This window comes from Schistocerca americana, unplaced genomic scaffold (genome assembly GCF_021461395.2).
Source record: "Schistocerca americana isolate TAMUIC-IGC-003095 unplaced genomic scaffold, iqSchAmer2.1 HiC_scaffold_62, whole genome shotgun sequence".
Taxonomy (NCBI): domain Eukaryota; kingdom Metazoa; phylum Arthropoda; class Insecta; order Orthoptera; family Acrididae; genus Schistocerca; species Schistocerca americana.
In genome coordinates, this window is record NW_025726368.1 from 1,211,695 (window position 1) to 1,239,632 (window position 27,938).

Sequence of the window (27,938 nt, forward strand, 5' to 3'; positions counted from 1 at the left end):
ATGATGGCATTCATGATAACATTCACTTTGCCTCTGCATTTAATTTTCTATTTTTAGTTGTTATCAGCTCAGCTGCAACATATTCGCCCAACTTGTCATCCTCATTGCTCCCATTCATTGCTGTTTGTTTGTCTCGCAGCATTGACAATGTGCTGCTTACCAGGACATCTTTGGCCTGCTTCTTAGAATTGGCAGAGTGCCCCACTTTGAATAATTCTGGTGCGCGCTGAGGGGTAGATGGAGAACTGTTCTCAACTGCACACCCCACTGTAAATGTCTTGTGAGCACTAGAAAAAAAAGCAATTTATGAAATACTGCACTGTAAACATGATAAAATAATAACATTACAATTAAAATTGATTGTGCCAAATACAGTAGACTGTATAAAATTATTGGTGTAAATAACATGTATGAAACCTGAATGTTGGAACCATTGGCTTGCTGCAATAAATTTGTACAGTAATATGGAAAGGTCAGTGTTGAAACTCTTTTATTTTCTATAAAGAAAAACACTAAAGAAGTCTGTGATGATATAAATGAACATTATGGTGAGGCAGTGAATTAAAAAACAAAAATTCTGACACATGAGACGTTGTATCTACTCAACTGCAGTAGGTGGCAAAGCCTGTAACTTTTCTAATAAATTTAGCCACAGATGGAAGGTTATTCCTGACAAGTTTCAGATAGAGTAAGGTGATCCCCATTTCCGAAGTGCAGCAAGAAAGATCCAGGAAATTACCGAACAACAACTATTACACCTGTCTCATCTAAAATAATAGAACGTGCAATTAAAAACAATAGTAAATTGTAAAGAAAAAATGCCATACTCTGATGCCCAGCACGGATTTAGCACAGGTAGATCCAGCAGTACAGCAACAGCTGAATGTATACTGTATTCAACTAAGGCACTAGATGGACAAAAGGAAGTTTGTGGTATGTTTCTAGACTATTCAAAAGCCTTTGATTGTGTATGTATTTACATAAAGTCACTACGCTGCACTGTTAAACAGTAATATCCATAACTATAACAAAATTTTAAAAAAACATACTGAAGGAAATCGGGTCAACTTAACTGACGAAGAGCCTGTAAAAGCAAAATGCCTTCTATGCAACTGTTTGCCATACTACATAAAGTTAACAGAAAACATGTCCACTTTCAGATTAAAAAATAAACTAAAATGTCCCTTATTTAAAATTTTACATACAGCGTACCTTGAAGCAAAAAATTAATGTAATGTTTCATATGTAACTTTGCAAATATGTAAAAAAAACTGTCAGAAAACATAAAGTGATTTAAATCTTTGGTAATTATGTACGTATTTCAGAGGCTATTTTCGAAGATGTAAGCACATAGTTAAGTATTTTTTAAATTTCTAATGTCAAATATCACCATGACAGGACTTTAAAAAAGGGCAATTTTGAGAGAAAATCGAAGCAGAAGATGACGCCATAGCAATCAGGAATAACAAGACAAGGGAACTGTTTCATGTAACTGGATTAAGTCCAAAAATTAAATAAATTTTGTGAATGCAACACAGTGAAAGACGTACGAAAGTAATAATGTTAAAAGAATGAAAAGAAGACCTCGATGTATTAGACTAAGAAGAGATGCAACGAGTATAATTCAACTAAGAAGATACGTTGTGGGGAATGTCCAGCTCCCACACGCATCGCAGGAACGCAGATGCGAAGACAACATCCGACATCACCGGCACCAGTTGCTGCTAACCGGCGCTGATTCTACATACGCACACCGATGCAGACACGAAAACCAGCAACCGATGCCACCGGCAGCAGTTATTTTTCACCGGTGCCGATTCCACACCTGCTCATTGATGGAGCCTAAACTCTACACCGTAGAGCGAAAAATAATAATTGTTCGAGTACAAAGTCGAAGAAACTGCATTAGTGTAGTTACAATGCTTAGAGTTAATTCGTTAAATGATCACCTGATCAAAAACTAAGACAAATATGGATACACAGAGAATTGGAGAAACTTCAGAACCAGCCATAGCAATGAAAGTGAGTGAGGAGGTGCCAGACTGGTCTGAATTAGTGAATTAGATTAAAACTAAGTGATAAAATTGATGACCAAAGTGCAGATTCAGCAGCTTCAAGAAACAAACTGACGGCTCAAAATACTTCTTTAAGAAAGGAACTAAAAACTTTAAATGCTCGAAGTCTTAATTTAGACTCAGTAAATACTCAAATGATAAAATAGATGACCAGGGTGCTTCTTTGACAAATGAAATATGTGCAACTTCCAGTGAAAAACTTGGTGCACAGAGTGCTAATTTAAGTAGAGAAATAGACAGTGATGAACTCAATAAGTTCTAAATTGGATGCTCGAGGTGAGATTTTGAATAAAAACCTAGACTTAATAAAATCAATGGATTCTAAATTAAAGGATCAGTATGACATGACAAATATAGATTTGTTGAACATCAGAGTAGACACTCAAAGCAAAGAATCTAGTAACTGATGTGGAGACATGGTTGGTTTGGAAACTGAATTTGATGCCAAACGTAATAATGTAGAATCGAAACCTATTGAAAACTTAGAATCTTTAAAAGACGTGTACAATAATGAATACAATAATTTAACACAAGGTTTAAGTACTTCAAAAGAGAGTCTAGATTAGTCTAAGGAATTAATTTCTATTATTGAATTGCAAATTACAGGTGTCAGTACACGAGTAAATAATGTAGGATGGAATTTCAAAGAGAATGCATCCAGCTTTGTTATTACAAGTGTATGTAGCTTGGAGGAACCATTTAAGAAATAATAGATCGAGGAGTTGTCACGAGAGTAACCTCTGGAAACATTTCAACTATTTCCAGAATGAGATTTTCACTCTGCAGCGGAGTGTGCGCTGATATGAAACTTCCTGGCAGATTAAAACTGTGTGCCCGACCGAGACTCGAACTCGGGATCTTTGCCTTTCGCGGGCAAGTGCTCTACCAACTGAGCTACCGAAGCACGACTCACGCCCGGTACTCACAGCTTTACTTCTGCCAGTACCTCGTCTCCTACCTTCCAAACTTTACAGAAGCTCTCCTGCGAACCTTGCAGAACTAGCACTCCTGCCAGGAAGTTTCATATCAGCGCACACTCCGCTGCAGAGTGAAAATCTCATTCTGGAAACATCCCCCAGGCTGTGGCTAAGCCATGTCTCCGCAATATCCTTTCTTTCAGGAGTGCTAGTTCTGCAAGGTTCGCAGGAGAGCTTCTGTAAAGTTTGGAAGGTAGGAGACGAGGTACTGGCAGAAGTAAAGCTGTGAGTACCGGGCGTGAGTCGTGCTTTGGTAGCTCAGATGGTAGAGCACTTGCCCGCGAAAGGCAAAGGTCCCGAGTTCGAGTCTCGGTCGGGCACACAGTTTTAATCTGCCAGGAAGTTTCATTTCAACTATTGCTTCTTCCGAAATTAATAATACCAGCAAGGTTATAGCTGACTTGTGGAAAGGATTCAAATTTATCCAGGATAGAGTAGAAAATGGAATAACTTCACCTGATGTTGTGTTACCTAGTAAAGTGGTGATTGTTTTGCCGTGGGGAGACTTCCACACAAAATTCAGCGAGAATTACTGGTTTGCACTTGCTCCAGTGAGGTTAATATCAGATACATGGAATCCGGGCAGAGTCACATTTATCCCGCAGGGACGTTAACGTTCTGTGTTAACGGGCGGAGTGACAACTGTCGGATCCCGAGTTGTTTTCGGTGTTTCTTCCAGAATAGTTTTCCTGCACTGAATTCCCTTCAAATCTTACATGATTCTGTAGTCTATTACTGAATTACTAAACTATCCTGTAATTTTAGTGTTTAGAAAATTGGATATAAACATAATGTAAAGACTGGCATAAGAGAACCATGGAAGAAACAGTGACCTCTAGGCATGAAACGAACCGAGTAGAATATTATATTTATGAATAATGTAATATAATGTGACGGACAGAACAACTATTTTATCATAGTGTATAATTTTCTATTTTGCACAGAATATTTTACACCTTTTATGAGGTATGATATAGACGGGAGCGTTTGTATAGATTTTGAAAGGGGCTGGGTAGTGTAGGTAAAAGCACGATTTACACTAACAGATATATCATGAATGACACAATACTCACATCACACCTTTCAAACAACCCTCGCAAACAAGTGTGTGTGATTATTTGACACTGCTATTTCCACAGGGTTGCTAAGATTTTCTTCGGGGACCTTAAAGGTTACGGTGGTAATGTCTGTTCCATAGGAACCACCTCCAGCTTGTCACTCAAGCACCGGCGAGGTAGGGGGTCCTGGGGAAGGGTTGTGGGAAGGGTTTCCTGTCTTTGGGGCTGTCTTCTTTCTCTTTTTCAATCTTAGCAACCAAATCTATTTTTTTTTTCCTTTCTTACTTCTCATTTGAGGACGTGTCTATTTCTCCCTCTTTCCATATGCATCTACTTCCATCGCAGAAGTCCTTCCTGGTTTCCAATAACCTACAAATTACTTCAAATAAGTAGACCGAGAATCAGGCCCCACACACACACACACACACACACACACACACACACACACACACACACACACACACACGAAGATACACAAGCAATGAAAATACTGACTAGAAACCTGTCAAAAGGTGAGAACCATCAAGTGATGGAGAGGGAAGGTTTGTGTACAGCAGGAAATATGCACACATTGTTGTTTATTGTGACAGTTCTACATCGCACGTATATATAGGAAAATATACAGCGTGGTGTATCTGAAGTTTCGGATGAGATTGTCCCAAAAACTATACATCAGGTAAAAATAGTGGGTAAGAAAAGTTCGTAAGCTCAAAGGGGGACATCAAATGATGCTACACGTGAGCTCCAACTCCCATCCCTTTGGGTGGGGTGGAGAACAACTTTCAAATCTTAAATGGGAACACCCATTTTTTATTGCAGATTCGGATTCTCCATAAAAGAGTAATCAAGTTTTGTCTGAAACATTTTTTAAACCATAGACAGATGGTGCTGAAATCAAGAAAGAAGTAAAATTGTGGAAGAACTCTGATTTATTTAGAATTATGCGAGAAAGACGCATCAAATCGATAAAAAATGTGCACCAGTTCTTTCGTTACGCCAAATTAAGCTGCTGTTGTACAAAATGTACTGTATCCTACTTTTAGTATTACCCAGGAACAATGACATGGACTTTGTAGAATGATGTTCCCATGGGGTGCTTCATTAGTGAGTCCCCTTGCCTCTCACAATTTGGGGTGCTTAAATAATGAAATTATCCACGAAGAAATTGTTCAAAATCATCCCCATTTGCTTCAATGCATGAAGTCAATCGTCTGCATAAGTTGTCCACAGTTTTGAGCAGCACATCCCATGTATGGCTGCACACACAATGCGTTGCTCCATATCGTTTTGCGTTGTGGGCTGTCTTTCATTAACAGTATTTTTTAAATAGCCTCACAAGGAAAAAATCAGGAGATGTTAGGTCTGGTGAATGTGGAGGCCACTGAATTGGCCCGCCGCATCCTATCCACCGACCGGGGTACCGACTACTCGTTTCAGAATCCAGTTGAACACAGGCGAGAATGTTAGGGTACGGGCGTAATTTTCATTGTAATCACGATGACGAGGTGGACGGTGCATGTATCCATTTCGAGCTCGTCGAGTGCAATTTAGAATAATATTTTCCCTTGGATGTCACCTGTTTGGGAAACGATACACATACAATTCTGCAGCTGCAGCGTAATTGTTATGGCATCCACCTAAAATTAACATCGTATCAACAATCTCTGTAGGAGAATAGTGAGCCATGTTTCGCTAAAGAATAATTTACTTTCGTCAGTTGATGTTTACGGTTCACAATCTGAAAGTTAAGTGACGTCTGATCTTTATATTGAGCTGCAGTTCCCAGTTTGGCCACGCTAGCGCTACAGTCAGGTGAGTAATGAAACTGTGAAGAGTTCTGTAACGAAATTTTAATACCATTCTGCCTCCCTCCATCAAATACTGTGGTGGGAAGGATACATTTTGTAAAAAATAAAAAATAGCTTAATTTGGCGTAATGAAAGAATGGGTGGACATTTTGTATGTATTTCATGCATCCTCCTCGGATCATTCTAAATAAATCCGAGTTCTTCCCAATTTTAATTTTTCTCGATTTCAGTGCCATCTGTCAATGGTTTAGAAATGATTCAGACATAACTTGATTACTTTTTTATGGAGAATCCGAATCTGCAATAAAAAATAGGTGTTTCCATTTAAAATTTAAAAGTTGCCCCATGCCCCACTGAAGGGGGAGGGGGCTGTGGATCACGTCTAGTATCATTTGATGTCCTGCTCTGAGCTTACGAACTTGTCTTATCCACTTTTTTTTACCAGATAATTTTACTCGATAATTTTGGAGATAATCTCATCTGAAACTTTCGATGGACCACCCTGGATATATACATATAACTAGAAGGATTCCACGTCAAGTAGATAGGGAGGCATGAGCAAGGAAAGAGCATAAACCTGAGAGGAATCGATTCTGGTAATTATTAAGGAATGTCGAGTCGGAATATATGTAGACGTAGTATCTGTTAAGGGTAAAGAAGTCTAAAGTAGAGGACAACTCCAGGGATGAAGTTAATTATCAAGAAGTGAGAGTGAAGTGTAAAATAGATTTTTATTTTTTTCCAGATTTTTAAGTACTTCACATGCTGGACACTCTAGAGGCAAGACGGGTTCATAAATTATGTGGTTGTTAAACCAACTTTATTTCAGATGTATTTTATCTAGTCTAATGCGAGACGAATCGGTTGACTTGTATACATTCGAATATTGATGTGAGAAATGGTGAATATGTTATTTGTGGAAGTTGAAATTACCAAGACTGAACTAAAAGTATTCATTGAGCACTAAATTATTTCCAAAGTAGAGAGAGAGAGAGAGAGAGAGAGAGAGAGAGAGAGAGAGAGAGAGAGAGAGTCTTATAAATTCCTGTTAACCAGCAGTATTCTTCAAAGAAGAAGGTTTTGGAGATCAACGGAGCCGGCAATCCATAGAAGAAGATCGGCTGTACACATCAATTAAGTCAATCTATGACAGATAGGTGTGAATTTTTGCAGTCCAACTTCACATTGCTTTTGATTGTCTTAGGCATTAGAGTACGTTACAAACAAATAAATTGCTCAGCAGTTCCTATTAAATATCATTGACATTACCTCTTCTGAAACTGATACACGAGCATCTCTGCAAACTACTACATACAGTGATGTATCAGATTTTTCAAAAAGTCTAGTGGATGCTTCTGCACAATAGACCACAAAAAATGCTCTCAGTCCACCGGTCTGCCGTACATGTATTTGGGGTATTTTAAGTTAATTTCATTTATTACTACCAGTGTGCTTGCATCAAAGTTTCCACTGCTGTGCATTTGACATGTGAATGTTTTCACTCACAGAAATGACATGGGGAGCACACACAAAGTGGAAGCATAGTATTTGAAAGCACTAGCACATATCGCACAAATCAACAATTTCTGCACTAAGTGGACGTGTCCAAACCCTGTGAAGTATATTTTTACTATCGGAAATTAACCGTTGATATCAATGTAGATTCCTACAACAGGATAACCTATCTTACATAATGCAGAAAATGTGCGATGACAGAGTGACAAAAATTAGTACGCACAACAGAGACTGGGATATTTTTCAGCAGTTTTCTAGGCACTATGTGGCCTTTCAAATACGCCAACAGGTCGAACCACCACACGCTTAGTTTATGGGCGGTCCCGCCTGAGCTACTCTGCATTTTTCCCCCCATCTTTTTGAGTTCAGCTGAATAATGCAAACGTAAGGAGGCTAAGCGTGCTTTACATTCCTCATTCATTAAACCAGACAACTGTTCTCACTTTTTCTCCTATTCTGGCGAAGCTTTCCTTCCTGGCGTGCTGAAATAATAAAGCTACAGAACCAAAGGCATGTGCTACTTTCACTAATTTATGTGATATATATATATATATATATCTATCAAAAGTAAAATTATAGGCACATTAACTTGTATAAACCCAGAATGAATCATTTGTAGATCTGTAGATTGCCTTATTGTGGTACAAAATATGCTAGGTCATAGCGACACCTTTCGTTGCTGTATTCTTCAATCATCACTTGAAAGCTCTTTTTATTCCATTTCATTGCTACAATAAGAAGCTATCATTAGATATAGAGATTTCTTTCAATGGGGATACAAAAAAGATATTTCATTTGTTTCGTTAATGTATTTATAAGCTACTTCTTAGTGGAAAAAATACCCAGGATACTATGTGGAATCGACGAATCGATCCGTGTGTTTTGTCTGCTGCGGAAAACTATAACTAGTAGACAGCCCGCTCGCAAGGCTGCGTTCTGTGCACGCGGAGTCACCGCCTCTACTGCACACACACGGACACACGACAGAATAGAACAGATGCCACCTGTGTGGTTTTTTGTTATGGTTTTAGGGCGCAAAACTGCTACGGTCATTAGCACCCGGTCTGTGACTTAGGAAAAGCTAAAAAAAACGAAACTGGAAACCAGTAGCAATGGGAGCAAAACTCAAAAAAGTGTGGAAACCAAAAAACAGAAGGAAAGCTTAAAAAACCACTATAGAAGGGGGGTTGTTTGTCCCCAAAAGGAGCTTCAAATGACTGATGTCATCTCACTGGCACTAATGAACTCGAGAACACGATCGGCTGATCGCGTGTCATCTGCTAAAATGGAAGATATATCAGGCGACAGCTGTAGACGGGCGCGTAACGGAGTAAAATAGGGGCACTCAAGTAAAAGGTGTCTCACCGTCCACAGTTGAGAGCAGTGGGGACAGAGTGGGGGAGAATCGCCGTTTAAAAGATGTCGATGGCTAAAAAGACAGAGCCGTATCCGGAGTCTAGTTAAAATTACCTCCTCCCGACGCCGAGTTCGGGAGGAAGAGGTCCAAGTACAGGGAAGAGCTTCCACGTCCCGCAATTTATTACTGGGAAGTGTCGACCAATGTGCGTGCCATAAAAGAGCAACATGACGACATAAAACATTCCATAGATCGGCGAAGGAATCATGCGAATTGCTAGCCGAAGAAGAGAGACTGCAGCCCTGGCCACTATATCGGCCGCCTTATTTCCACAGATACCAACAAGTCTTGGGATCCATAGGAATGCCACAGAGGTCCTGAATCTGGTGGACCAGAGGGTGGACAGGGTACAGAGCTTGGAGAGAGCTGAGAGAGTCTGAGCAGATAACATTCTGTACCCGCTGATGGCAATAGATGTACTGGACAGCCTGGAGAACAGCGTAAAGCTCCGCAGTATAAACTGAACACCGGTCGGGAAGCCAAAATCTATTTGGGGTGTCGCCAACAATATAGGCGCTCCCAATACCAAGTGCCACCTGTGTTAACAGAACTGCTCCTACTTCAGCCTGGCAGATGAACAGTCTGCTAAAATGATAGAACCATAGCTTTGCCTGTTTTGCTGCTAGATGGCAGGTCAACCACACTTCACTTTTACACCTACGGTGTGTCGTGTTATACAGATTTAAGAACCTGGATTTTGCTGACTACATTTTTCTGTTGACAGAAACACAACACAGCTTTCAACTAATAGTTACCGAGCTGGGTGGAGCAGCCATTTCTTTAGGACTGTAAAGAAATAGTGATGAAACAAAAACAATATGCATAAGTGGAAATGTACCTACTCAACTTATACTGCAACAGAAGGTACAGCAAGGTGTTAACCAATTCCCATATCTCAGCAGTTTTATCCGTAAATAATGGGAAAGCCATATGCACATAAACAGATGGCACTATCATTGCACACGCAAGGTATACAATGGCAGTACAACAGGGAGCTGTCATGTGCACTCAGGTGATTCACGTAAAAAGATTTCCAACACGACTATCATCACACGGCAGGAATTAACGGACTGTGGATGCGAAATGCTAGTCTGAGATGGACACGTGAAACATTCCCTTTTGGAAATTATCTGACAATTCAATTTTCCGAGATCCACAGTGTCAAGAATACCGAATTTCACGCATTACCTCTCACTACAGACAACGCAGTGGCTGATGGCCTCCATTTAACGACCGAGAGCAGTGGTGCTGTGTGGAGTTGCCAGTGCTAAGAAACAAGCAACACTGTGTCAAATAATCACAGAAATCAGTGGGACTTCGACAAACCCACCTGTTAGGAAAGTGCAGTGAAATCTGGTTGGGTTGTTTTTGGGGAAGGAGACCAGACAGCAAGGTCATCAGTCTCATCGGATTAGGGAAAGACGGGGAAGGAAGTCGGCCGCGCCCTTTGAAAGGAACCATCCCGGCATTTGCCTGGAGCGATTTAGGGAAATCACGGAAAACCTAAATCAGGATGGCCGGATGCGGGATTGAACGGTCGTCCTCCCGGATACGAGTCCAGTGTTTAACCACTGCACCACCTCGCTCGGTCCTGAAATCTGGTATTAACTGCTACAGCAACAGACAAACGATGCGAGTGCCTTTGCTAACAGCACAACATCGTCTGCAGCACCTCTCCTGAGCTTGTGACTAACGGTCGGATCCTAGGTGGCTGGAAAATTGTGTACTGGTGAGATGAACCCCAATTTCAGATGGTAGGAGCTGACGGCAGGGTTCAAGTCCGGTTTTACTTCAATACTTGGAGACCACCTGCAGCCATTCCTGGACTTCATTTTCCCAAACAACGATGGAGTGACAATTCGCCATGTGAATGGGTCACAACTGTTTGTGATTGGTTTGAAGAACATTCTGAACAATTCAAGTGAATGATTTGATTACCAAGATTACCCAACACGAATCTCATTGAACATTCACGTGACAGTTCTCCACAAAATCCCACACTAACACAAAGCCCTGCACTGGCAATACTTTCATGAACACTGACAGCTATAGAGGCAGCTTGGCTCATTACTACTGTGGGATGCTGCTAACGATTTTTCAAGTCTGTGCCACGTCAAATTGCTGCACTATGTTGGGCAAAATCAGGCTCGAGAAGATATTACGAAGAATTCTGTGACTTGTCACTTCAGTGTAGTGGAGATGTAGATGTAGATGCAGGCATCACTAGCTGAATTGGGAAGGGCTTCTGCAGTCTTCCACGCAATCTGATCCACACAGGAATTAAGACTCTAGAAGTACTCATACTAAGCTCCAGGTGCACTCCTGTCTCTCGTCCTAGTGACGGCCAGGCACTGGTGCGGAACCTAGGAAATGTCAACAAAATTGACACACGATTTAAGTGTTTCTCACTGATGACACTCGGGGTAAATTTTTGGTATTAGCTATAGTGACCAAGTTTCAAATGGTTGTCTGCACAGCCCAAACAATACCATTGCTGAAAGAAGAATGACACTTGTGGGCCACGTTCTATGCCTGAAGGACGGAAGAATCCCCAAAGTGTCAGTGGTGTGGAAACTAACAGATGGATGCAGAAACAGGGAAAACTTTGTATCACCTGGAAACTTCCCAATTTGGGAAGAAGCTGAGAAGCTGGCAGTTGATGAAGTTTGCTGCAGGAAACCTGTTGCCCAAAATGCTGCTGAGCACCTATAAAGTAAACACATATTTGAAGTTGTTTTATACGTGGCAGTCTGATTTATTAAAGCAGGGGTTGTGAACCTTTTTTACCTACCATCCACTTTTGCATCACTGCAATGTTTTCCTAGCTGTGGGAATTTCCCGCAACGTGCTGCATAAAATGTGTGGGAGACTGCGCTCCCCACTCGCACAATGCGAACATAGCAGACCATTTGCCTATCGTCCGGCAAAACAGTGCCACTGTGGGACACGCTTGCACGCCTCAGGAAGGGTATGTCTCGCACACTGCAGCAATTTGCTTGAGGGCGCTTGTAGTGGGAAAGTCAACTGAGCAGCTGGAGAATACCACATGACAGCTGCAATATTTTTTTCACATGTACAGGCAGTAAGACTACGTAATTCTTCTGATCTAATTATTCACCTGAAATGTCAGCTGACTGATTCTCTGTCTCAAACAATGAGCAACTTATCAAATTCGTGTCCAAACGGCATATTTTGTGGAACACAGCTGACACTGGCATGAGAAACTAATTGCAAAAATGAGTTAATTTGGGGAGAAATCTGAAGAAAACTGAATGAAACATGTAAGAAGAAATGTCTTTGATTATGTCCAATATAAAACATCAGTAAATTCACGTGTACTGAGCTTTAACCACCATTATAATGAGTTGGATGTTGTTACTGTGATTAGTACCGTGAATGACTTAAAATTCTGCCCACCGAAGTAATCAGTGAATCTGTTGCTCACGGTGAATCCCTTAGCTTTGACATAACTGTCAACCAGGGCATTGATTTCCGGTACGTTTGAGTGATAAGGCAGAGGGAACTGGTACTCTTCTCCATCGCCTCGCAACTGTTTTGTTACTAAAATGTTATTTGATCCTTCACAACACATGGAGATTTGTGAGACTGCTTTGCACTTTCTGAATAATCTTCCCAATAACACACAGTCTCCTTCCCTTTAGACTGCACGCTCCACTGCACCTTTTGCCTTCGCTGCCCCCACTACCTATTGTTGCGCCGCAGTCCACTGTGCCTTTAATACCAAAATGTTCATTGCAGCACACTTGAACTCGCATGGCGTCAATGAACTACAAAATACTACTCTCATCTAAAGAAAACTGTAGCACCGACAAACTTCCAAAAAACTATTAAAATGTTTTCAAACCTTTCTGAAAATTTTTCTTTCTTTGATCTCCCACAAAAAAATGTAGAGTGAAAAAGTTTGTCAAATAATACATTTCAGATGCTGGTTTGCTAGAAATTCCAAGTCACACATTTTAATTTATTACTTCACTGTTACTAACTATTGGCCAGAAAGTTTTCACCCATTAACATATTATACTGAAGCCAGTTATAAAATTGTGTTGTACAACACCTAGTTTGGGAGGTATGGCGTGATATATATTAATTATTCAAAAACAGTCTTAATCGCATTTATTATTATTATTATACAGCCAACCGGTTTCAACCCGTCGTAGGGGTCATTATCATCTGGACGTTTACACTGTGAAATTATAGATATTTGTCAGAAAGACTCCATTATACTACAGCTAAAATTACGTAAATTTAAAGTATGTTACCCATTGGTCGACTGTTGGCGGTGTCACTCCTGTCTACATAACAGCAGGAAACTATGCGAGACTCACCCTTCGTATGGGCTTAAATAGCATGCTGGTATCATGTGAATAGACAGCAACACCCCCCAGTGGCGATCAACGGTATTTAATACAGTTTATTATACGTAATTACTAGTCACCTTGGTTTAACGTAAATTTAAGTTACAGTAAATAACAGAAGGCGAAACCATTTCATTTAAAAAGAGTTACAATTATAGTGTTAATTATGAAATAACAACAAATGTTTCGTAGTCAACTCGTAAAAGTATATTACATTATGTGCCATAAGCAATTTGTGGCACACAAAAACTGGTGTCGTCTTGTATTACAATATATCTATTTGTACATTTACATAGAAAACATTTGAGTCAATTTACTAAAACAGCTAATATGGAAGGACTACAGAGCCCTCTACTCCCTGTGGAGAGGACGCCGTTGCCACAGGCTATAAAGCGTATATCAGGCACCCTCTAGTCCGTGTAGCGAGGATGCCGTCGTCATGGTAGCAGCTTGTGTGTTCGTATGGTGTTGTTGATGTGGGATTAATAATACTAATTGCTGCTTCATCTCTACAAACATGCTGTCCAAAAATCGTGAAAAATATTGATTAGCATGAAAAGTAGCACCAAATTTTCATTGTGTTAATGAAAGACGTAAGAAGGTAGTTCTCATATCACTGTCGTGTACAGTTGCTGAATTATAAAATACACAACTTTCAACTTTTTATGTTTGTACATGCACTGCCCCACACCTACAAAAACATTTCACAAAGTGTCCTGCGGCCCACTTCGGACAGCAAAAGACAAGCGCATTCCACAGGCGATAAATTTTCCTACATCTAGGAAAATGCAGCTTTAGTATTAAAATTTTCTGACCATCCACCATTCCACGGTAATGATGATTTCTAAAGTGGGGAAGTAACTCAACGTTATAAAATTGATAAAGTAGAGTTGCATCAAGTGAAAGTATAGAATAATACTTACTAACCCAATATTTTTTTCAAATTTCTGTGAAACCCTAATGTAAATATTTTAACCTCCACCTGTCTACTGCCTGCTATGAAGGTTCGGACGCCCACTAGTGGGTGCTAGGGACCAAGTTGACCATCAGTGCTGATTAATAATGTTTTCTCACAATCAGTGTGAAGTGCCGTGTATGTAACAGAAACCCCTGACACGCAGAAAAACATGCATGAAGGTATACCTAGTTAAAACTTGTTGATTGGTTGCCATTTACTGTCCACCCACTGGCTGCGTATAACTCAACACAGAGAAATGATGTCAACATATTAGTTTCACAAAACAAGTGAAATGCACCGATGTTACTTTGCAAGTTTTAGCTGAGGATATGAGCACTATGCAAACAGGCTGGCCCACAAGCAGCCTGAAAATGGCTCAGCAGTGAGTATTTCGTCAGCAATATCTAAATTCTTTGATATTACCTGCACGACATAATGAAAACACTACTCTCACTCACATAAAAATTAATGGTTCTCTTTTTTTTTACAATTTACATATGGGAAAATTAACTATACTACAATGTGTCACACTTGTTGTGGGGGATGTGGGAAAGACCACAAATTCTGGCACAGGAGGCAAGAAATTATACATCAAAATAACAAGCTTTTATGAACAATGGAGCCCACTACAAATACAAGCTGTTTTAGCAGAAGTTCATAAGAAAAAAAGATTTTTTTTTCGAAATAACTTCTTGGACATAGCACATGCTGATGCTTTTTACATTGTTACTGAAAAAGACAGCCCACTGTTGATTAACCAACAACTGAAAGGATACCTGAAGTTCACCCATGGAACTGAGCAACAGTTATTTCAGAATAGCAGGATCTAGAGTGTACTGAATAATGAAATTCAACAGTTAAGTAAGTTATGTATTTTCACACAAATAAAATTTACATGATCAGATAACTAAATTTTGTTTCCTCATTCACACAAATCAATGCGTACACCCTTAATAGGACGGATAATGCCTAGTTGGAATTCCATTTCTCTCCACGTACTATTCAAGATCTCCATGTTGACATGTTCAAGTGGATTGCAAATGTGTGCCTTCAATTCCTGTAGGTCTCTAGCCCTGGTTCAATATACCGCATCCTTCACAAAACCCCAGGAAAAAATTAGTGGTGTAAGGTCAGGGGATCATGGTGCACTTGAAGTTGGACCATCTCGTCCAATCCACCTACCTGGAAACCTTTTACATAGAAATTAAAGTACATTTAGGGGCCAGTGAAGTGGTGCCCTGTCTTACTGGAATATGACACCAGGCTGCAGGTGTTCCAATTGTGGCACAGTAAACTCTTGTAGCATGTCCATGTTAACACCACTGTTGATGGCAGTGATGGGAAAGAATGAATCAGTGATGCAACTGGGGATCAGTCTACATCTAACATTGACCTTACAACTGTCTCTTTCCATTTCATGTCTAACATGAGGATGTGGCAAATCCTACATAAAAACGTTATGACAATTCAGTTTGCTGGATACATGAAATGTTGCAATATCGAAGGAAGAAATCTTTTCCAAAAATTCAATGGTTGCATTATTCCTGCATAAAATACCCACTCCAAATTGTTCGCACCTAGGTTTGTCCATAGGCTTTAATGCCTGAAGCAGCTGCATGTAGGGATAGAGCCATTACCTCTTATGCAAGACATTGTGCAATATCGATCTTCTCATTTCCAACTCTCTGGCTGCAGTACATACAGATTTTATAGAACTCCTTGCAAATGCCTGCCATACACTGTCCACACTGGCATCTGAAACTGATGGGTGAGCAGCCCCTTTTTATGGAGAACACTACCTGTTTCCATAAATGATGTATTCCATGTCCGAAAGGATCATTGCACTTCGGTATCTGATATCATCTGTATATACCAGGCCACACACATTGAGCTTTATCCACTGGTATCCACATTTTAGCAGGTTTTCAGGTTCCATTTCGCATCAAAATTGTATGACCTGGAAGGTAAAATAAATTTTATGAGTAATCTTATCATTTGCTAGAAACCATTCGTTAATATCTTGTATAGTTTCGAAGTTACTAAAGTCGTAAGTTGTGAAGATATACATGTATACTGCAAAACAAAAACATTAAAAATTGTTATTCATCCAGTGCTGTTACTTTCAGGCATTAGGATACAACACACTATTTCATGAAAGTAATAATCACTCTTAACAACTTTCATTATGATACTGTAATTCAACTAAGGTACAGAAGTAAGTAAAGAAACAGCTCACAGGCCACTATCTACCCTTTGTTCCATCTGCAAAATTCTGGAGGTTAAAGATCAAAAGTTATTGGGCTGAGTATTTTTTACAATGTAAACAGAGCATACACTTACTTCGAGAAAAATTGGAATTGAAGTAGGTTACCAATTGACGATATCGACAAGTGAAGAAAGTAAAGACAAGGATGAATGTGAACCTTTTCCAGTTCTTAAAATATCAAAAGCTACAGCAACACTGGACAAAGTTAAGCATTGAGTGTTGAGATATGAACATGTTGAAGTTGTGATAAATGTGTTAAATAAAATGGACATTACACCATAAAAATTAGTACAAAATAAGAACTAACTACTGGTATGTTTCTCAAACTTTTGAAAATGTTACTACACACTGGATCTTATTGTCCTTGGTGTGTCAAAATGAATATCAGGCTTTTTCGGTTTTGTATTATTTATTACATTCAACTTAGAATTATCAAAGGCAATACAAACAATTTTGTTTGTATACATGTGCACATGCGTATGCAACCAAAGAATGTGTTAAATGAGTGAGACAGCGTTTTACGCACAATGTGAAGAAATCAGTCTGGAAGGCAAGTTGCAAATTAATAATTATATTGACATCTATGTATCTATGTGGTGACTTAAGGAGACAACTATGTCCTTATTGAAACTTCCTGGCAGCGTAAAACTATGTGCCCGACCGAGACCCGAACTCGGGACCTTCGCCTTTCGCGGGCAAGTGCTCTACCATCTGAGCTACCAAAGCACGACTCACGCCCAGTCCTCACAGCTTTACTTCTGCCAGTATCTTGTCTCCTACCTTCCAAACTTTACAGAAGCTCTCCTGCGAACCTTGCAGAACTAGCAGGTAGGAGACGAGATACTGGCAGAAGTAAAGCTTTGAGGACCGGGCGTGAGTCGTGCTTCGATAGCTCAGATGATAGAGCACTTGCCCGCGAAAGGCAAAGGTCCCGAGTTCGAGTCTCGGTCGGGGACACAGTTTTAATCTGCCAGGAAGTTTCATATCAGCGCACACTCCGCTGCAGAGTGAAAATCTCATTCTACGTCCTTATTGTTTGCGGTTTACAAGCTCTAAAACATACAGCTACGGTTTACATAGCAACTTTGCAAACAAAATGTAGCAGCATGCCAAACATTTTCTGGACTGCGTCCTCTTCAGCGATTAGTTGACATTTCATATAAGTGGAAATGTGAACACACACACACACACACACACACACACACACACACACACACACACACACAAACACACACAATGTGCACATCTGGGGTTTAGCAAGTAGTGGCATCTTCTGTGTGAGTGGTCCAATGCTGTTGCTCGCGCAGCTGCACGAAGTCTGACGACTTCTTTCCAGATTCATTACTTATATAGGCAAAGCTATTGCCTCCTTGAGCCCCTGGTTCTCGATGTACGCTTAGCTGTTCTCGGCTAATGCTGTGAATCCGAAATTTTCTAAGTCTGAAAAGTGGATATCCTGGACACGTCCTGTAGTTACACTAGCAGCATGCATTTGTTGGTGCGTCTCATTTGGCTTGTCACATTTGTTAACAAAGAGCGATAAGCGGTTGCGTAACGAACAAGGTGATCACTCACAGAGAGTATCTCGCATGTGGCTGATGCAATATTGTAATTAATAATTTTTTTTTGTAAGGACTAGGAAAGATTTATTTCATTTCTGTAATAACGGGTGAGATCACCTACAAGTTTAATTGCTCTTACAATGGTCAGCACCTTTAACCCACACTGACACAGATTCCTATTCATTTAGTTTACTATGATTCCTGGTCCTCAGAACGAACGGCATTGACGGCAGGTAATATGATTTACCCATGTCTTTATTGTAGACCTCTGTGATGTGAAAAGTCCGATAAGCGTTGACGTCCCGGCTGTTAAAACTTTCTAGCCCTGGAATTTTGTCGACTTTTGGCCCACAGACGAGGGCCACAGTTTATCAGCCGTTACCTTGCTTCATTGGTCTGCAAGGTGATTAATGCTTGACTGTCTGAAGTGTGGGAATAAAATAAAATCTGCAACTACGAGGGTAATACCAAGAAAAAAGGTCTCCTATTTTTGAAGTACACAGCGCTGTTATTTCTACAGCGGTTTACATCAGTTTACAGCTTTAACATTTAACTATTTTTCAACATAATTACCCGTATTATACCAGCTTGCCGCCATGCTGTTCAGAGGTGAATCACTTTCTGGCCAACTGTTCTTTTAACCCAGGGAACAGGTGACAGTCACTGGGCGCCAGTTCAGGACTATAGGGTGGGTGGGTGATTATGTTCCACTGGAACTGTTGCAGGAGAGCAACAGTTTGCCGAGTGATGTGTGGGCGAACGTTGTCACGGAGAATGTGTACACCCTTGTTCATCATTCCTCTTCTCCTGTTCTGAATTGCCCGCTCGAGTTTTTCCAGTCCCACAGCACCTGTCAGCGTTAACTGTGGTGCCAGTGGGTGCAAAGTCGACAAATGGTACCCCTTTCAGATCCCAAAAAACGGTTGTCATGACTTTACCAGCAGACTGTGTGTGTTTGAATTTCCGCAGCTTTGGTGAAGAAGGATGCGGCCACTGGTGTGATTGTTGCTTGGTCTCAGGTGTAAAGTTGTATGCTCAGATTTCGTCACCCGTGAGAATTGAGTCCAGAAAGTTGGCATGTTTGGGTGCAAGGCGGTGAAGAAATGCACGGGAAGCATCAACCCTTTGCCGCATGTGGTCCTTGGTCAGCATCTTGCACACACCTTCCGGAAGTTCAATGTTTCCGTTAAAATTCTACGAACATTTTTGACATCCATGCACGACTCACCATACACTTCCGTCAATTGGCGATGGATTTCAATTGGCGCAGTCCCCTTTGCATTCAAAAAACCGATTAACTTCACGCAATTCGCACTTGCCAGTAACATCCAACAGGAGCTACATTCTCAACGGCTGCCAAGCCAAGACTGAGCGCCTCAGCGTGACGTGTGCATGTTTACACACAACACGTGAAGCACTCTCAATAACAGTGTGACCAACTGCCACACAAAGAGAGTTCTGTACTTATAACAAAAATAGGAGACCTTACTTTTGGGATTACACTCGTAAAACATATTTTAGCCTTCCGTAATTATGTGAATGTATTTTAATTCACTTGTTAACTCCCGGCCGCAGAAATCCATTTTGTTTTCAAACATAAACACGGGTCACAGGAGACTACCCACCTCCCCCATACAACTCGTTTATCAGCCTTGGATCTACAATATTTCCGAAAGGGGCAATAATAGATACTGGCACTCCCCCTCCCTCCAGCATTTGAGGTAGGACGCCAAAAATTTTAAAAATCGACTTTTCAAATATATAAAATATGTTCACCTTGTAGCGCACTGCATGTCACTGTATTTCACTCTGTGGAATTCAAACGTGTAATATTTTGTGATGGGTGCCATCAAACTATATTCAGGACAGTTGAAATTAAAATGTCGTATAGTCGGCCGGTTTGACATCCTGCCGCCCCCCCCCCCCCCCCCCCCTCAAAAATAACTCACAGTTAATACTGGATGGAATTTGTAACCTGGAGAACAAGAACTCCTCAGAAACTCTTTGTTGCCTATTAATAAAATTAAATATATGATCCATGAAACCAGTAAAGACAAGAAACAAGCAAGACAGTAGTACATATTTCTTCAATCCTGAAGCCCTAGCATTTTTTTCTCTAATCTTGCTACAGCTTTACATGGCGTGCTTTCCTTTCTGCAAAAGAATCTATTACCTCATCAAAGTCTGTCAAATATTTTGAACAGGAAAACTCAATGTTGTCCTTTAACACTGGAATAGCTGTTAATACAAGTAGTACCTAAGACTGGTGTGGTTTCTCAGTCTGTTTATATGTATTTCGTCACTGTCTGCTAGATAAAACTAAATAGGCCTGCCTAATATTTCAGCAATTTTAACACACACCAAATAAATGAGACTGTTATGGTACAAATGGTCATTTTTGTAACACGACAGAATATAATTCATGAAGTACCAATATTAAATGACAAGCAAAACGTTGTATGTTAGGAAATAGTTTCACATTTCATTCATACTCTCTGGCTTCTGAAGTATGAGATCGAAGAGTAGTAGTACAAAATTTTTATATAAATTTGGGATCGTCGTATTCTTCCACAATTTGTGTGATGTCCCCGTTTTCTTCTTCTTCTTCCTCGTTCTAACAAACAATCTTGTCATGACTAATTCAGTAACTATTCCTGCCAGTGTCAAAACTACTTCTCCGCTTAACCTGGCCACAATCACCAGTTTAGTTACACCGCATTTATTCTTCAGTTAGGAGTTATTACGTGTTCGTACAACACGTTTTCCGCGCTACTCCCAGAACAGAACTTTAGCGGCTGCTGGCTGGGGATTGTACAACTGGCCCTTACTAGCGGTCTGGCCACAAATTTTCTGTCAAAATCTCATTTTCTTGGATACACCGAGAAGATAATACATGATCTTTGTTACCTGTTATTCCTGTTACTCATTTATTTCCACTCTGGTAGTCTGAATCTATGGATTTTGCTAGTAATTATAACAAAGCTGATTATTTGCAAACCCAGTCAACCACATATACAGCGACTGGCATTCACCCGTTCGGCTTTATTCTGCAGATCTCATATAGCCCCGTACCCTTTTGTCTGCAGGAAAATTTATTTCTAGGTGGGACTGGGATTCCTATGGCAGAAATATCATGTACATTATGCACACATTCAAAAATCAACTTATGATCCATTTAGAAACCAACTTAGAATTTGTTCAAAAACCAACAGGGATGAGGTTCAATATCATACGAATAAGCGATAGACCAATGTGTGCTAGATGCTAGGCGCTTTGTGAAACAGGGTCTTTTTCCACAAGAATATGAATTTGGTGTACTGAGCTTTAACCACTTTTTATAATGAGTTGGATGTTGTTACTTGGGAGATGGCACTCTTGTGCACCGTCTAGCAACTGTTTCGTTACTAAAATGTTATATGCTCCTTCACAACACAAGAATTGTGACTGCTTTGCACTTTCTGAATACAATAATACACAAAGTCCTTCCTTTTAGACTGCACGCTCCACTACACCTTTTGCCTTCGCTGCCTCCGCTACCTACTGTTGCGCCGCAGTCCACTGTGCCTTTAATACCAAAATGTTCCTTGCAGCACGCTTGAACTCGCATGGCATCAATGAACCAAAAAATATTACTCTCATCTACCGAAAACTGTAGCACCCACACACTTCCAACAAACTGTTAAAATGTTTTCAAATCTTTCCGAAAGTTTTTCTTGCTCTGATCTCCCACAAAAAAAATGTAAAGTGAAAAAGTTTGTCAAATAATACATTTCAAATGCTGGTTTGCTAAAAATTCCAAGTAACACATTTTAATTTATTACTTCACTGTTACTAACTCTATTGGCCAGTAAGTTTCCTCCCGTTAACATGTGATACTGAAGCCAGTTATGAAATTGTGTTGTACAACACCTAGTTTGGGAGGTATGGCATGATAAACATTGATTAGCGTGAAAAATAGCACAAAATTTTCATTGGGTTAATGAAAGATGTAAGAAGATAGTTCTCCTATCACTATCATGTCCAGTTGTCGAATTATAAAAAACACAACTTTCAATTTCTGATGTTTGTACATGCACTGCCCCCGCACCTAGAAAAACACAGTGTCCTGCGGCCCACTTCGGACAGCAGAAGACAAGCGCATTCCACAGGCAATAAATTTATCCACATCTAGGAAAATGTAGCTTTCATATTAAAATTTTCTAACTATCCACCATTCCACTGTAATGACGATTTATAAAGTGGGAATGTAACTTCACATTATAAAATATATAAAGCAGAGTTGCATCAAGTTAAAGCATAAAATAATAATTACTAACCAAATATTTTTTTCAAAGTTTTGTGAAACCCTAATATAAATATTTTAGGGTCCAACTGTCTACTGCCTGCTATGGAAGTGGAGACGCCCACTAGTGGGTGCTAGGGACCAAGTTCACCATCAATGCTGATTAATAATGTTTTCTCACAAGCAGTGTCAAGTGCTGTATATGTAACAGGAACTCCTGTAAGCAGAAAAATGAGAAAGTGAAACAAAAGGTAGCTGCAGGAAGGCGTACCTAGTTACAAGCTGTTCATTGGTTACCATTTACTGTCCTCCCACTGGCTACCTAAAACTCAACACACAGAAAGGATGTAAACATATAACTTTCACAAAACAAGCAAAGTCCATGGATGTTACTTTGCAAGTTTTAGCTGAGGATATGAGCACTACGCAAACAGGCTGGTCCACAAGTAACTGAAAATGGATCAGCAGTGAGTATTTCATAAGCAACATCTAAAATCTTTGATATTACTTGCATGAAGTAATGAAAAAACTACTGTCACTCAACCAAAAATTAAAGGTTTTCTTTTGTTTTACAACTTACAGATGAGAAAATTAACTAAGCTACAAAGTGTCACACTAGATGTGGGGGATGTGACTATTTACTACGAGAAAGACCACAAATTCTGGCACAGGAGCCGAGAAATTATGTATCAGAATTACAAGCTTTCTATGAACAATGGAGGCCACTACAAATACAAGCTCGATCAGCAGAAGTTCATAAGAAAACACAGTTCCTTTTCCTTCACAATAACTTCTTGGACATAGCACACACTGATGCTTTTTACATTGCTACTGAGAAAGATAGCCCACTGTAGATTTACCAACAACTGAAAGCAGAGCTGAAGTTCACCCATGGAACTGAGCAACAGTAATTTGAGAATAGCAGGATCTAGAGTGAACTGAATAATGAAATTCAACAATTCAGTGAGTGATCTATTTTCATACAAATAAAATTTACGCGATCAGATAACTAAATTTTGTTTCCTCATTCACACAAATCAATGCGTACACCCTTAATAGGACGGATAATGCCTAGTTGGAATTCCATTTCTCTCCACATACGATTCAAGGTCTCCATGGTAACATGTTCGAATGGATTGCAAATGTGTGCCTTCAATTCCTGTAGGTCTCTAGCCCTGGTTCAATATACCGCATCCTTCACAAAACCCCAGGAAAAAATTAGTGGTGTAAGGTCAGGGGATCATGGTGCACCTGAAGTTGGACCATCTCGTCCAATCCACCTACCTGGAAACCTTTTATATAGAAATTGAAGTACATTTAGGGGCCAGTGAAGTGATGCCCTGTCTTACTGAAATATGACACCAGGCTGCAGGTGTTTGAATTGTGGCACATTAAACTATTGTAGCATGTCCACGTTAACACCACTGTTGATGGCAGTGATGGGAAAGAGTGAATCAGTGATGCAACTGGGGATCAGTCTGCACCAAACATTGACCTTACGACTGTGTCTTTCCATTTCATGTGTAACACGAGGATGCTGCAAATCCTACATATGAATATTATGACAATTCAGTTTGCTGGATACACGAAATGTTGCCATATCAGAGAAAGGAATCTTTTCCAAAAAGTCAATGCTTGCATCAATCTTGCATAGAATATCCACTGCAAATTGTTCGCACCTAGGTTTGTCATAGGGTTAAATGTCTGAAGCAGCTGCATGTAGGGCTAGAGCCATTACCTCTTATGCAAGAGATTGTGCCATGTCGATCTTCTCATTTCCAACTCCCTGGCTGCAGTACATACAGATTTTATAGAACTCCTTGCAAACGCCTGCCATACCCTGTCCACAATGGCATCTGAAACTCGTGGTGACCAGCCCTGTTTTTTTTATGGAGAACACTACCTGTTTCCATAAATGATGTATTCCAAGTCTGAAAGGTTTGTTGCATTTGGGTATCAGGTATCGTCTGTATCTACCAGGCCCCACACACTGAGCTTTCTCCAGAGACGTCCACATTTTATCATGTTTTCAGGTTCACTTTTGCATCAAAATTGTATGACCTGGAAGGTAAAAGAAATTTTATGAGTTATCTTATCATACAATAGAAACCATTTGTTAATATCTCGTATAGGTTCAAAGTTACTAAAGTCTTAAGTTGTGAAGATATACATGTATAGTGCAAAATAAAAAAAACTAAAAATTGCTATTCATCCAAAGTTGTTACTTTTAGGCATTAGGATACAACACACTATTTGATGAAAGTAATAATCAAACTTACCAACTTGCACTATGATAATGTAATTCAACAAAGGTACAGATGTAAGTAAAGAAACAGCTCGGAGGCCACTATCTACCCTTGGTTCCATCTGAAAAATTCTGGAGGTTAAAGATCAAAAGTTATTCAGCTGAGTATTTTTTTCAATGTAAACAGAGCACGGACTTACTTCGAAAAAATTGGAATCGTAGGAGGTCTTCAATTGACGATATCGATAAGTGAAGAAAGTAAAGACAACGATGAATCTGAACCTCTGCCAGTTTGTACAATATCAAAAGCTACAGCAACACTGGACGAAGTGTCTACCATCAACAGTTATTTTGCTCCCCAAATAGCAGAACTCCTTCATTACTTTAACTGTCTCATTCCCCAATCTAATTGCTTGAGCATCACCCAACTTAATTCGACTACATTTCATTATCCTCATTTTGCTTTTGTTGATGTTCATCTTATATCCTCCTTTCAAGACACTGTCCATTCCGTTCAGCTGCTCTTCCAAGTCCTTTGCTGTCTCTGACAGAATTACAATGTCATCGGCGAACCTCAACGTTTTTATTTCTTCTCCATGAATTTTAATACCTACTCCGAATTTTTCTTTTGTTTCCTTTACTGCTTGCTCAATATACAGATTGAATAACATCAGGGAGAGGCTACAACCCTGTCTCACTCCCTTCCCAACCACTGCTTCCCTTTCATACCCCTCGACTCGTGTAACTGGTTTCTGTACAAATTGTAAATAGTCTTTCGCTCCCTGTATTTTACCCCTGCCACCTTCAGAATTTGAAAGAGAGTATTCCAGTCAACATTATCAAAAGCTTTCTATAAGTCTACAAATGCTAGAAACGTAGGTTTGCCTTTCCTTAATCTTTCTTCTAAAATAAGTCGTAAGGTCAGTATTGCCTCACGTGTTCCAACATCTCTGCAGAATCCAAACTGATCTACGCCGAGGTCAGCTTCTACCATTTTTCCATTCCTCTGTAAAGAATTCGCGTTAGTACTTTGCAGCTGTGACTTATTAAACTGATAGTTCGGTAATTTTCGCATCTGTCAACACCTGCTTTCTTTGGGATTGGAATTATTATATTCTTCTTGAAGTCTGAGGGAATTTCGCCTGTATCATACATCTTACTCACCAGATGGTAGAGTTTTGTCAGGACTGGGTCTCCCAATGCCATCAGTAGTTCTAATGGAATGTTGTCTACTCCCGGGGCCTTGTTTCGACTCAGGTCTTTCAGTGCTCTGTCAAACTCTTCACGCAGCATTGTATCTCCCATTTGATCTTCATCTACATCGTCTTACATTTCCATAATATTGTCCTCAAGTACATCGCCCTTGTATAGACCCTCTGTATACTCCTTCCACCTTTCTGCTTTCCCTTCTTTGCTTAAAACTGGGTTTACATCAAAGCTCTTGATATTCATGCACGTGGGTCTCCTTTCTCCAAAGGTCTCATTAATTTTCCTGTAGGCAGTACCTATCCTACCCCTAGTGAGATAAGCCTCTACATCCTTACATTTGTCCTCTAGCCATCCCTGTTTAGCCATCCCTGTTTAGCCATTTTGCACTACCTGTCGATCTCATTTTTGAGACGTTTGTATTTCTTTCTGCCTGCTTCATTTACTGCGTTTTTATATTTTCTCCTTTCATCAATTAAATTCAATATTTCTTCTGTTACCCAAGGGTTTCTACTAGCCCTCGTCTTTTTACCTACTTGATCCTCTGCTGCCTTCCCTACTTCATCCCTCAGAGCTACCCATTCTTCTACTGTATTTCTTTCCCCCCATTCCTGTCAATTGTTCCCTTATGCTGTCCCTGAAACTCTGTACAACCTCTGGTTTAGTCAGTTCGTCCAGGTCCCATCTCCTTAAATTCCCACCTTTTTGCAGTTTCTTCAGTTTTAATCTACAGTTCATAACCAATAGATTGTGGTCAGAGTCCACATCTGCCCCAGGAAATGTCTTACAATTTAAAACCTGGTTCCTAAATCTCTGTCTTACCATTATATAATCTGACACCTTTTAGTATCTCCAGGATTCTTCCATGTATACAACCTTCTTTCATGATTCTTGAACCAAGTGTTAGCTATGATTAAGTTATGCTCTGCGCAAAATTCTACCAGACGGCTTCCTCTTTCATTTCTTACCCCCAATCCATATTCACCTACTACGTTTCCTTCTCTTCCTTTACCTACTACCGAACACCAAGCACCCGTGACTATTAAATTTTCGTCTCCCTTCACTACCTGAATAATCTCTTTTATCTCATCATACATTTCTTCAATTTCTTCGTCATCTGCAGAGCTAGACGGCATATAAACTTGTATTACTGTAGTAGGCATGGGCTTAGTGTCTATCTTTGCCACAATAATGCGTTCACTATGCTGTTTGTAGTAGCTTACCCGCACTCCTATTTTTTTTATTCATTATTAAACCAACTCCTGCATTACCCCTATTTGATTTTGTATTTATAACCCTATATTCACCTGACCAGAAGTCTTGTTCCCCCTGCCATGGAACTTCACTAATTCCCACTATATCTAACTTTAAACTATCCATTTCCCTTTTTAAATTTTCTAACCTACCTGCCCGATTAAGGGATCTGACATTCCACGCTCCGATCCGTAGAACGCCAGTTTTCTTTTTCCTGATAACAACGTCCTCCTGAGTAGTCCCAGCTCGGAGATCCGAATGGGGGACAATTTTACCTCCGGAATATTTTACCCAAGAGGACGCCATCATCATTTAACCATACAGTAAAGCTGCATCCCCTCGGCAAAAATTACGGCTGTAGTTTCCCCTTGCTTTCAGCCGTTGGCAGTACCAGAACAGCAAGGCTATTTTGGTTAGTGTTACAAGGCCAGATCAGCCAATCATCCAGACTGTTGCCCCTGCAACTACTGAAATGGCTGCTGCCCCTCTTCAGTAACCACACGTTTGTCTGGCCTCTCAACAGATACCCCTCCGTTGTGGTTGCACCTACGGTACGGCCATCTGTATCGCTGAGGCACGCAAGCCTCCCCACCAACGGCAAGGTCCATGGTTCATGGGGATATTGTTACATCTAAATATTTGCACGTGTTGCCCGATTATAACACTAACTCACTGATATTAAATATATTTTTGTTTTGTGAAGTGCACAATTTTACCTTTCTGAACATTTAGAGCAAGTTGTCAATCTTCGCAACACTTTGCTATCTTATCAATAGCTGACAATATTTATGCACCTTCTTCCAGACAGTACTTCATCACAGATAACTGCACCACCTGCGAAAGTCTGAGATAAGTATTAATATTGTCTGCAATCGCATTAATATACAATACGAACAGTAAAGGACTCGACACCCTTCCCTGGCACAACCCTGAAGTTAC

The 27,938-nt window shown here is 40.1% G+C and overlaps 1 protein-coding gene across 12 annotated transcripts; it reads right to left on the reverse strand.

Annotated features, from left to right (window-relative positions):
• Positions 1 to 27,938, reverse strand: LOC124587780. Of its 12 annotated transcripts, XR_006975673.1 has the most exons (6): positions 27,716 to 27,938; positions 24,574 to 24,661; positions 24,033 to 24,355; positions 22,329 to 22,511; positions 15,984 to 16,141; positions 1 to 287 (listed from the first exon to the last, which is right to left on the reverse strand). XR_006975673.1 is itself a non-coding variant. In XM_047131459.1 (3 exons), exons 2-3 carry the CDS (start codon positions 16,118 to 16,120, stop codon positions 23 to 25), a joined length of 402 nt encoding a protein of 133 aa, XP_046987415.1. In that variant the 5' UTR covers positions 16,121 to 16,141; positions 24,272 to 24,563; the 3' UTR covers positions 1 to 22. The 12 variants fall into 12 exon arrangements, 3 of the variants coding, with proteins under 3 accessions (XP_046987415.1, XP_046987417.1, XP_046987416.1); XR_006975674.1 differs by lacking the exon at positions 24,574 to 24,661; XR_006975675.1 differs by lacking the exon at positions 27,716 to 27,938 and having other exon boundaries at positions 24,272 to 24,355; positions 24,574 to 24,735.